The sequence below is a fragment of the Trifolium pratense genome, linkage group LG6, assembly GCF_020283565.1.
Source record: "Trifolium pratense cultivar HEN17-A07 linkage group LG6, ARS_RC_1.1, whole genome shotgun sequence".
Taxonomy (NCBI): Eukaryota; Viridiplantae; Streptophyta; class Magnoliopsida; order Fabales; family Fabaceae; genus Trifolium; species Trifolium pratense.
In genome coordinates this window covers 29,512,566-29,524,458 of record NC_060064.1, presented here as the reverse complement: position 1 = coordinate 29,524,458, position 11,893 = coordinate 29,512,566, and the positions used below count along the sequence as shown (strand labels likewise).

At 30.8% G+C, this 11,893-nt stretch overlaps 2 protein-coding genes across 2 annotated transcripts; both read left to right on the top strand.

Moving 5' to 3' along the window:
- Positions 1–441: 441 nt before the first annotated feature.
- LOC123891557 (proteasome subunit beta type-7-B) lies at positions 442–5,321 on the top strand. The gene is made up of 9 exons (XM_045941433.1): positions 442–641; positions 1,894–2,064; positions 2,466–2,607; positions 2,743–2,839; positions 2,920–2,989; positions 3,088–3,192; positions 4,119–4,217; positions 4,308–4,395; positions 5,104–5,321. Exons 2-9 carry the CDS (start codon positions 1,924–1,926, stop codon positions 5,175–5,177), a joined length of 816 nt encoding a protein of 271 aa, XP_045797389.1. The 5' UTR covers positions 442–641; positions 1,894–1,923; the 3' UTR covers positions 5,178–5,321.
- A 4,471-nt stretch (positions 5,322–9,792) lies between these two features.
- LOC123893039 lies at positions 9,793–11,651 on the top strand. The gene is made up of 2 exons (XM_045942960.1): positions 9,793–10,392; positions 11,172–11,651. Exons 1-2 carry the CDS (start codon positions 9,895–9,897, stop codon positions 11,487–11,489), a joined length of 816 nt encoding a protein of 271 aa, XP_045798916.1. The 5' UTR covers positions 9,793–9,894; the 3' UTR covers positions 11,490–11,651.
- Positions 11,652–11,893: the final 242 nt, after the last annotated feature.

The window sequence follows — 11,893 nt, the reverse complement described above, 5'->3', positions numbered from 1 at the left end:
AAAACCATCCTCAAAACCTATGTCGCAGCATATGCAAATTCGAAAACACCGATACCTGCAGACCTCAACAGATCTGAAGAAGAGTCGGGAAACAAGATGAATATGTTTTGATAAATAGATACTAAATAGAAATAAGAAGAATATTTGATTGAAAAAATATATATAAAAAATTATATCAAATTGAATAATAATAATTTTTTTTCGAACGAAAAATTAAATTATTATTTTTTGAATAAAAAATAATTATTATTTAGAAAATAAAAAAAATTGAAAATAAAATTGAAGTCAACATATGACATAAAATAATTTATACTTTTTGATTTTTTTTATACAAGAATGTATGTAATCTATATCATCGACTACATATATCTATTTTTTAATGTAAAAAAAAAATGAAGTTAAGTTTGCTTATAAATGCGAGTGGATGGAATATATAGTATTGATTTTTTTTTTTGACTAAATATAATTTTTTTTTCTGTTCTTTAGTCTTGAGAAATAAGAAAGAAATACGAAAACATAAATACCTTAAATATATATAAATCGATTTCTGTTGTTTAGTCTTGAGAAATACGAAAACCCTTTAACTCCAATCTCCAATTAGCATCACTCCGACCGAGCTCAATCTCCATCTTCCTCCTCCGGTGAGCCCTCTCTCTCTCTCTCTGTCTCTCTCTCTCCGATTTCAGCTTTTCCACCGTCTGAATTTTTCAGATCCCAAACCCTAACTTTTTCCCGAATCCGCGTTTCCACCGTTTCTTCTTCTTCTTTTTAATTGATTAATTGATAGATTGTTTAATCGATGATTGAATATTTCAGTCATGATTTTGACATTTGTTTATGTAGGATCTGTGGGTACTTAGTTAGTTAGTTGATTCAGAATCTGCTATGGAATTGTGTTGTTAAGTGCTTTTATGTTAAGACTCCCACATTTGATGTAGCGTTTATGTATTTGTTAAACCCTAAGTGCTTAAGTAAGACTTAATATTAGTTTATGTTTTGACTGAATCGTGGATTCTGGATTTGCCAGATTGTAAAGGATTGATTATCTTATATGCTTACTTAATTTTTAATTTAATTTTGATGTATTGATGTATTTTTGTTTGTTAAGATAACTTTTTTTTCTATTAGATTGTGGTTATGTTGACAAGCCTGATGCTTGATGTTGTTAAAAGATTTGAAAGAATATTTTATGCTTAATTGCATATTTAGTCCCTTTATGTTGTTTATTTTAGGTTTCAATTTGGTCCCTTATGTTTAAAAAGTTTCAAAGTTTCAAGTTGGTCCTTTTCGTTAAATTTTGAGTTAATTTTTTCTAACTTTTTGTTAAATTTTGAGTTAATTTCTTCTAAAACTTTCACATAGTACCTTCCTAAGTGGTCCGTGTACGCAAATTCATTAGCCACTTAGATGATTTTGAACAAAAATTTGACTAAAAGGACCAAATTGAAACTTTTTAAACATAAGGGACCAAATTGAAACCTAAAATAAACATAAGGACCAAATATGCAATTAAGCCAATATTTTATCATGTAATGTAAGAGTTTCGATAATCTGATAAGTGGTTATAGGGACATGTGTTATTTTTGTTGGTTAACTTGTTTTTTATTAAGTTTTTTTAAAAAAAATAAATAAATTTTTTTCGACTTTATGATTGCTTAATGTTACTAATATGTGATTCTGTTTTACTATAATTGTGCTGAATCAATTTTATGCTAATTTATGTACTGCACAATGATTGTGAAGCATCTGAGAATAGTTTGAAGTTTGCCATTTGAAAATAAGTTCAATTCTTTTTGTTGTTTGGTGCTGCTTTTTTTATGTGTTGAATTATTTTTTTTTGAAGAAGATATATGTGTTGAATTTTACTAACAATTATTATCTTTTTGGTCTCAGTTCGTTTCCAAGGTCGTTCAAATTTCTAGTATGACTAAGTCGTTGGATGTTCCTCCTAAGGGTGGATTCAGTTTTGATCTCTGTAGAAGAAATGATATGCTCGAAAAGAAGGGTCTTAAAGCCCCTACTTATTTGAAGACTGGAACCACTATTGTTGGTTTAGTTTTCAAGGTGAGAATATGTTGAAACTTGAAAGTCTTCCACAACAACCTTTTTTAGACTCGATTACTATCTGTGAAGTAGGACATCTCTGTCTCTCTTTCTGACAAATTTTCTTGTTGATGCTAAAAATGTCTTACCATATAGCAACTTGTTAAATTTTTATTTTGAAATATATGAAGGATAGATTTTGAAATATATGAAGGAGAAATTTGGGACTGAGTTCCTCTATTTACTGATTTCTTTCTTATGAAATGGTCAATTAATACAAAGATGTGCTGTTTGGCAACTATGCTCTTCATGAATGTCCATGGAACTATCACTCATTCACATGCTTTATTGTAACCTTGTATTAATGTTTATTTTGTCTAGTTTTTTAATGTTGACGTTTTGCACTGGTAAATTTTCCTCAGGATGGTATCATTCTTGGAGCAGATACCAGGGCAACCGAAGGACCCATTGTCGCTGATAAAAATTGTGAGAAAATTCATTATATGGCACCCAACATATATTGTTGTGGAGCAGGCACTGCTGCTGATACAGAGGCTGTAACAGGTATCTTTAATAATGCATATATCTTGTTGCACTTTTTTATTTCATTCCTTATGAAATTTTGCATACGGTTAGTCTTTAGGTTTCATCTTGTTAATATAGTAAAACCATTGAAACTGAGATTCTTATTTATTACAGATATGGTTAGCTCACAACTGCAACTACATCGCTACCATACTGGCCGTGAATCAAGAGTTGTAACGGCACTGACTCTTCTTAAGAGACATCTTTTCAAGTAGAGTTTCAGAACTTCTGTTTTGAGTGATTTTGCTCCTTGTATTGACCACTGATTCTGACTATTTAAAATATGTGCAGTTACCAAGGTCATGTCTCAGCTGCATTAGTTCTCGGTGGAGTTGACATCACTGGACCGCATTTACACACTGTTAGTTCACTGTTTAATCTTTTCTTTAATATTTAAAGTTTATTGTTTGTATGCATATAGTTGGATATCTTATAACCATTTGAGTTCATGTTTTGCAGATCTATCCACATGGGTCAACTGACACCCTTCCATTTGCTACGATGGGATCTGGTTCACTTGCTGCAATGTCTGTTTTTGAGTCTAAGTACCAGGAAAACTTGACTGTAAGTAAATATGTTAAGGCTAATATATCATGCCTGCTTCAGTCTTGCTCTTAATTAAAATAAGTAGACAACACCCACAGTATGCTGCACAGATAAAAAACAACAAAGAGCTACCGTCCAATTCAAAACCTCCGTTGTACTTCCGGTTAGGGTGTTCATATCCAATTAAATATAACTGCAACAACCAAACCTAAAACCATACACACAATTACATACAAAATTAGTGGTCATTAAACTTTCTATTGAAGTTGATAGTGTTGATTAAGGCACGCGTCCCTAATGTATTTTCTACCATGCTTTAGTAACCATTTTTATGGTCATAAACAACTAAATTTCCTAGTAACGTAAACAAAATACTATAGACCATATCCCAAACCAAAAGCGAATCCAATCTAAACAGAAGATAAAATTAGTGGAGATTTCCATATTCTCCTTGACAGTTTTATTATTGTTGTAGACAAATGTGGAAGGGACACCCTTAAAAGTTAAAACTTCTTAAACTACTACTTTTTAATAGGATGAAATGAAAGTAATTTCCATTCAGTGTCTAGCTATTTACATTTACTTTGTTGGACTTAAATATAAGCAAATTTTAACTAGACCTATTTAATGTCATTATTCCAAAATTTCGCTTCAGATAATTCAAGACAAGTGAAATGTGAGAATCCGCTACAATAAATACCATTAAGGGTAGTTTAAAAAATGTATTACATTTTTTTATATGAATTCAAGAAAATTAAATGAACTTAACTAACAACATTCTTAATCTGTGTAATTAGTTAGTTTTGCTTTTAATCTATTCTGGAGGGAATACACTAATATTGTTGTAATTGATGCTCTGATGGTGTTTGTAACTTCAATCATGTCTTAACTTTGCAATTCAATAGAAATTTTAATTTGCTATAAACATTTTTGATCTCGTGCAGAGGGAACAAGGAGTCAAGTTAGTTGTTGAGGCAATTTGTGCTGGTATATTTAATGACTTGGGAAGTGGAAGCAATGTTGATGTTTGTGTGATAACCAAGGTGAGTTCCTTGATGTCGAATCCTACAAGTTGTTTGAGAGGATGCATATTCATCTAAGTTATGTACTAATTCTTCATTAATGCTGCACAGGGTAATAAGGAATATCTAAGGAATCACCTCACGCCAAATCCTCGTACTTTTGTCAATCCAAAAGGCTTTACCTTCTCCAAAAAGACTGGTATGTAGCGTATTTTGCTTAATTACACTTGAGACTGCCATCACATGTTACAGAGACAGTTGTTAATAACAGTCTCTAACTAATTGAGCGGGAATATAATGTGCGGCATTATACCTGTTCCTTGTGGTACCTGGTTTTTTCCAAATAGCTGCGTTATAGCATAGCGGATTTTGATCAATCTGCTATGAAAACTGCAATGCTATCCTAGTTTTGCTATTCCAGTTTATGCCTTCTGATGTACAAGGAGGCTATTCCATGTTCCTTATATTTTGTTTTTTGAGGATTAATTTGAAGCACAAGGAGGCTAATTGAACTTAACCATATGTTGATGAGACTTAAATAGTTTAGCTTAGATGATATATATATGCATGACATTATTTAAACAAAATAGAATTCTACCGGTCCCCGTTAGTATAGCTCAGTTAGTAGGGATACTGCATGTAATATGCAGGGACCAGGGTTCGAACCCGGTACACCCACTTATTCACCTTAAAAGGTGAAATTCTATCCACAAGGCTACTAGACAAAAAAAAAGAAAGAATTCTACCGAGACTTCGAGAAGTTAATCATAAATTGATAGTCTGGCTCTTCTGCATCTTTATCTATTCTGCCCCCTTTTTCTTGCTGCTGATTAAACATATGGAGTGCATTCCTTTTGAAATAGTTGATATAATAATATCTAATATTTTATGTTTATATCTGTAACAGAGGTTCTTTCAACAAAAATTATTCCTTTGAAGGAGAAGGTTGAAGTAATTGAAGGAGATGCTATGGAAGAGTAACAAAACTGGTCGACTCTGAAACTTGATTGATTAGTGCAATGTTTGTGATACTGTAATTGTACTTTTAGAATCTTGTTTTTATTGAACCTAAAATGGTTTTTATTTATTTGGAATATTGCAAGTAATGAACCACAAGTTTCATCATTTGGAAGTTTTCTGTGTCATCTCATTTCTAGTTTTGGTTATGAATGCTTAAGATAACATAAAACCAAGTTAATTAAAACCGACCGGTCATTGAATTGTCTCAGCTTGGGTTTGATTTGGGGTTGTAGTAATTTGATTTGATCCTCTCCTATACTTTTATCTACAATAGTCTCTCCTAAACCAATGATATTTACTGTATGTGATGAGAAAAATTATTAGAATCAGGAAAAAAACAGAAAGAAAATTGTGGATTTTACATTAATGTTTTTGGATTCAAAGAGCTTAGTGGCAAAACTTAAACACACTAAGTGCTGAAAAGTGAGAAATCGCGAATTCAAGTGTCTCAGAATAGCAGATGTATTATATTAAAAAACGCAAGAAATCTAATATTTATTGAAAAAATTACAAAAAGTGTTACATACATTTCTACATTTTTATACGGTCATATTTGATAGCATCTTTGGATGAATCATTGTTAGTTAGAAAGGAAAATCATGCCATACTACAAGAAAAGAAATCTCCCATATTGTTTTGAAATGTGAATTTACAACAACAGAATGATGCATATAGGTCATTTTTAAGAAATCATAAAAATTAATAAGTTAAGTCATTTTTACCCTTACTTTATTAAGAAAGAGAAAATATATTTAAACCACTAGGTTTGGTATAGTGGTGAGGGGTTTGAATAGTACGTTATAGGTCTGAGTTCGATCCTCAGCTCATTGCAAACAAAAAAAGAAGAAGAGAAAATGCATTTAATTAACCCTTCAAATTTTTGAATATTTTTTTAGGCATATTTTAAAAATTATAAACATCACCCTTCCCCTTCAATTTGTTTTTAAAAAGAATTAAATAAATTGTTTTAAGCTCTAAAAGCTAAAGAAAACAAAATAACGGAAATATGGACTTGTAAATCAATTTTTAGCAGATACTTCTATAGCGTGACAAATATTTTATTTTGCAAAGTTTGGTACTACCATTGCGATGCCTCAATTTATTTAATTATAATATATATTTTCCACCTCATCTATTTTAACCTTCTTTTTCTACTTGTTCTATTTCAGCCAACTCACTCATGTCAGCAATCATCAAATTGCATGAATCTTTGATCAATTATGAAGTATATATATATATATATATATATATAGCACTATGGTTATGAAATACTCACCATCCATCCATCCATCCTCCTTAGCTTCATATATAGAAAGTGCATATTATAATTAATTAATTAGCAATGGCTAAGATGGTGGTGCTTGCTATTAGACTATTATTAATATTGGCCTTGCCTTTTCATTGCTTTGTGTTGGGTTATATACATAGAGAGTTTTCATACTATCTTTCTATACAATCATGACTAATCAAATACAATAATTGCTAATCAAATACAATAATAGTCTAATACTTGCCTTTTGCATCTTTGTGTTACTTTTGAATATTGCAAGTAATATTCCATCATCTACTGCTGCTCGTTTATTAGGGAACAACAAAACCAATATGTTCACTCCACAAAAGAAGATTAAGGGGGGTGTATTCAATTAGGATTTCAATGGATTTTAAAAGACTTTTTTATGATGACAAAATCCTGTGGTATTCAATTAGGATTTTAAAAGACTTTAAAAAAGTCTAATTGTATTCAATTAGGATTTTAAAAGACTTTAAAAAAGTCTAGTGGTATTCAATCAAGACTCTTTACAACTTACAAAAAGTCTTGTGGTATTCAAAAGTATTATAATTTCGATGGATTGTTTAAAAAATAGGATTTTAATGGACTTTTTAGTGAATTTTGAGCTACAAAAAGTCTTTCCTCATATCATGAGATTTTGATGGATTCTCATTTTTTTTTTTATTTCTTTCACTTTTCCTCATGTTTCTATTTCATGTTTCCTGATTATCTCATGTTTTTTATAATCGCTTATATTTTCTCCCTATCTCTCTATCACGTTTCCTCTTCATGGTTGTCCTGCTACCATAGAGTGTCACGATTCATTATAGGATATAGACATTGAAAATATATACAACATGTTTCAACAACATAGAGTGTCACGATTCATTATAGGATATAGACATTGAAAATATATACAACAACAACATGTTTCAACAACAGCAACAGAACCTTGTTCGTCATTTTTTTTTTAATTGTTTTTTTGTTTATTCATTGATTTTTTTTTTGGGTAGAATTTTATTCATTGTTTTTTTTATTATATTAATGATTGTTGATTTTTTTAAGGAATGATTAATTTTCATTGATTGATTCATTATTATTTTAGAAGGAATTTATATCGAATTTATTGACTCATTTAAATCTTAAAAGTCTATAAAGTACTTCAAAATCTCAAAAGTCTGTGTCATAAAGTCTCACAAATTCTTGTGTTAAGAATCTTAATTGAAAAAGTCATTCAAAAAAGTCTTCTAAAATCTCATAAAATCAATACAATCTCACAAAGTCTTTTAAAATCTTCAAAAATTTTTTTGCTAAAATTGTCTTGTGAAATCTTAATCCAATACACCCCCCTAAAAGTTATATTTTAGAAAATGGACTTGGTCATACACCCCCCATGGGGTAAGCTAACCTCTTTAATGATCTTTACATTTTCTCATTCTCATCTATCTTTTATTCAATATCCACTTTGGAAAAATGTATCATTTTTTATATTTTGATGATCAGATGGAATAGTTGGAATCATTTTGGTTGTGATATCAATGAAAGTTTAATCCGAGATACAGGTATATATATAGATGTATACATGTTTATTATTCAGTATCCATACATTTTGTGAAAACAGATACCCACCAATGAGTGAAGCCTTGTTAAACTCTGGAAGACCAATCTTCTTCTTTATGTGTGAATGGTAAGTTGAATTAGTTACGATGATTCTTGATTTTACACAGATTATATTCCATTTGCTATTTTACTCAAAATGATATTACCAACAACATGGAGGATTTATTAAAAGCTTAGTGCATTGAGTTTTTTCTTAAATAAAAATTCTTTAAAACTCATAGGCTTCTTGTGGTAATGCAGATAAACTTGGAGTTCAAGTGAAAAGCAACAATAATTTGGAGGTGATATTCTTATTTTTGAAGTGAATTACTATCATTATGTTTTGGAGATTTACTTTATGTGTCCACTGTTTTCACTATTTTCATTAAGTGAGAGAATTAATTGAAATATTTTAAAAGATTTTTCAACCGCCGATACGTTTTTGCCGTATCACCATTTTAGGAGTATTCATGCTTCACAGGTCATAGTTATTGCACGTGACTTCTTAATAAAAATTTATATATATGGTGACAGGTGTGGGTCCTCTTAATAATAACAAAGTAGCAGTGATCTTATGGAATAGAAGTTCATCAAATGCCACAGTAACTGCATCTTGGTCTGACATAGGGTTAGCACCAGGAACTATAGTTGATGCAAGAGATTTATGGGAGGTAATATATTTAGTTCGATTTATGATTCTCTTTATTGTACATAATAATTTATATTCATATCATATTGTTTTGATTATTTGTAATGATATTTGCAGCACTCAACACAATCATTGAGTTCGGGAGAAATTTCTGCTGAACTAGATTCACATGCTTATAAAATGTATGTTTTGACACCCAAAAGAGTTAATTTCTTTTGGTGTCAAGTCTCATGCCGAGTAGAGATTGAAGAGTGAAATCATCAACCAAGTGACCTCTCAAAATACAGACAAAATAATTATAGTCATATTTTGACACATATTGTATTTGCAAACCATTCACCTATTCATTACTTCTAAAGTGGAGCATAAAATAAAGGAATAGGAAGTTATTTTTTTATCTAAAAATGTAAGAATAAATGTACAAGTCATAAAAAAAAAAAAAAATGTACAAGTCATAATATTGATAATGAAGTTCTAAATGCATTTGCAAATTATATGCACTACGTTCCACTTTATTTTAATGCAGTTTTTCAAATCTCATTGGATTGTGGTTGGCACAAGAAGATAATATATAGTAAAATATTGTGAAGGAAGTATATATAACAAAGAATGTAATGAGGTAGTTGAATAAATGACTAATATCTTGACTCCAAACAAGTTTTATCATAGGCCGTTACCAATTTCATTAAAACAACATAAATAAAGATGTAACTCGTGTTGAATCGACGACAATCATGTCATTGTCTTAGCTGTAAAAATGAGGAGAGTCGCAATTTATGAATCGATCGACCATTGCATTCGTTAACAAATCATATATCATTTTTCAATTCAACCCTCCATATTGTTCAAATATGTTAAAATATGCTCTCAAAATTATACTTCTCATAATATATTTTAGATTAAACACACTATTAGAAGTGTCTTTATGATAACTGATAAGATACTAATACTATAGAGAGGCAGATTGAGAAATTATCAAAACATTAAGGCACAAGTTGTTCTAATTTGAGCCACAAAATACTAGTAAACTTCTATATGCTCTCACAGCCATTGATTGCTTATCTCCAAGAATTGATGCACATGATATACAAATTAGATTTTTATCTTTGATTGATTCAAGTTAATTCATTATTCAAAATAGCTTACTCCAAACTCAAACAATGCAAACCAATCTACAACCAATCTATAAACCTCATTTCAAAACACCAACCAAAATACTTAACACATTAAATGAAAACAACCAAACCAATCAACAATCTTCTTCAGTAGGAAAAATTAAACGTTTTGTTCTAACACAAGAAGGTAGAACAAAACTAAACATGTACCAAGATAATGATTTTTATTCATATCCACGTCTTGTAACACATGTTGATGATGGATTCATTTCAACACTAACAAATCTTTATAGAGAAAGGTTGAAACCTGACAATGAGATTTTTGATCTTATGAGTTCTTGGATTAGCCATCTACCAAGTGATGTTAAATACAAAAGAGTAGTTGGTCATGGGATGAATGCACAAGAGCTTGCAAAGAATCCAAGGTTGGATTATTTTTTGATTAAGGATCTTAATAAAGATCAACAGTTTGAATTTGAGAGTTGTTCTTTTGATGCTGTTTTGTGTACAGTTAGTGTGCAGTATCTCCAACAACCAGAAAAGGTAACACATACCAAATTTTTTTTGTCATATGATGATCCATTTAGAGGCTGGGAATGTCGAATTAGTAAATAAATCGGTCACTAACATTCGCAACTAGTGGTATAGAGACATTTCATAAATCGGTCACACAGACACATTTAACAACTGATTTAGAGATCAATTAAATTCGGTCATTGTGGAGACTGAAATAATTCGATCACTAAATCAGTTGTTAAATACTAAATTTTTAGTGTGTTTATATATTTCATGACCTTATCAATAGTCAATCTAAAGTCACAACTTCACCTGTTCTAGGTTTTGGTACGTTACAAAAACGATTTAAGAAATTTCAAACAGTTAATCAAAATTGAGGTCGCATTGCGATTCTTTATATTGCAGGCAGGGCCGTCCCAACACATTTAGGGGCCCCGGACGATGCAATGGTCGGACTTGAACCCGCAACAATCACACACATCATTTCCCAAAAATAACCTCTAAGCTATTAGCTAGATTACATTACTTTTCACAGTTAACTAATACTTAAACATTTACAATAAATATTTTAGAAATATCTAACAAACCGAAAATTTTGAGGCCCTGTGCGAAGGGTCGTGTTGCCCTTGCTCAGGGCAGCCCCTGATTGCAGGGATTTATGGTCAAATACTCAAATGGTCTCAACCATAGTTGTGTTGTATAGTCAGAGACATAAAAAACTTTGATGTCGTGGCCTTAATTAATGTACTTTGAACCTTTGACAAGAATTTATAATCGATTAATATTAATGAAGTGAAAATTATCAGGTGTTTGCAGAGGTGTTTAGGTTGTTAAAACCAGGAGGGGTGTTCATAGTGAGTTTTAGCAACAGAATGTTTTATGAGAAAGCTATAAGTGCATGGAGGGAAGGAACAGCTTACAGTAGAGTTCAACTTGTGGTTCAGTACTTCCAATCAGTGGAAGGTTTCACAGAGGCAGAGGTAGTAAGAAAGCTTCCAGGAACTAATAATGATGACAAGTCACCACTTGGTTCGATCATGAAGCTCTTTGGATTGTTTTCAGGATCAGATCCCTTTTATGCAGTAATTGCTTACAGGAATTTTAAACCAATACATGATGATTGAATCGGAAACCTGTTGCAAAAAATTGTTGTATTTACTCATTATGTTCATAAGAATTTCTAATTATGTTCATAAGAATTTAAATTAAGATTACATTCTAGCTTAAGCAAAGTGGTTATAGAAATGGATATTTGGTTGATATGCTGCATGTGAAGCGGCATCAAACATTGCCTCTCCCCCAATGTATAGTATTCATTCGAGGCTTTGTCTAACGCCAACAAGTTTTTCATGGTGCACAAGTCATCAATATTATGATAACAAATACGAATTTTACAAAATCCACCCTAGTATCGAAAATTTATATCATATAGATCATCCATAAAATTTTAAAAAAATTGAAAATCATTTGATAGATTATTGAATACCGTTAATCTTAATGGGTCTCAATAACATATCAAATGATTTTC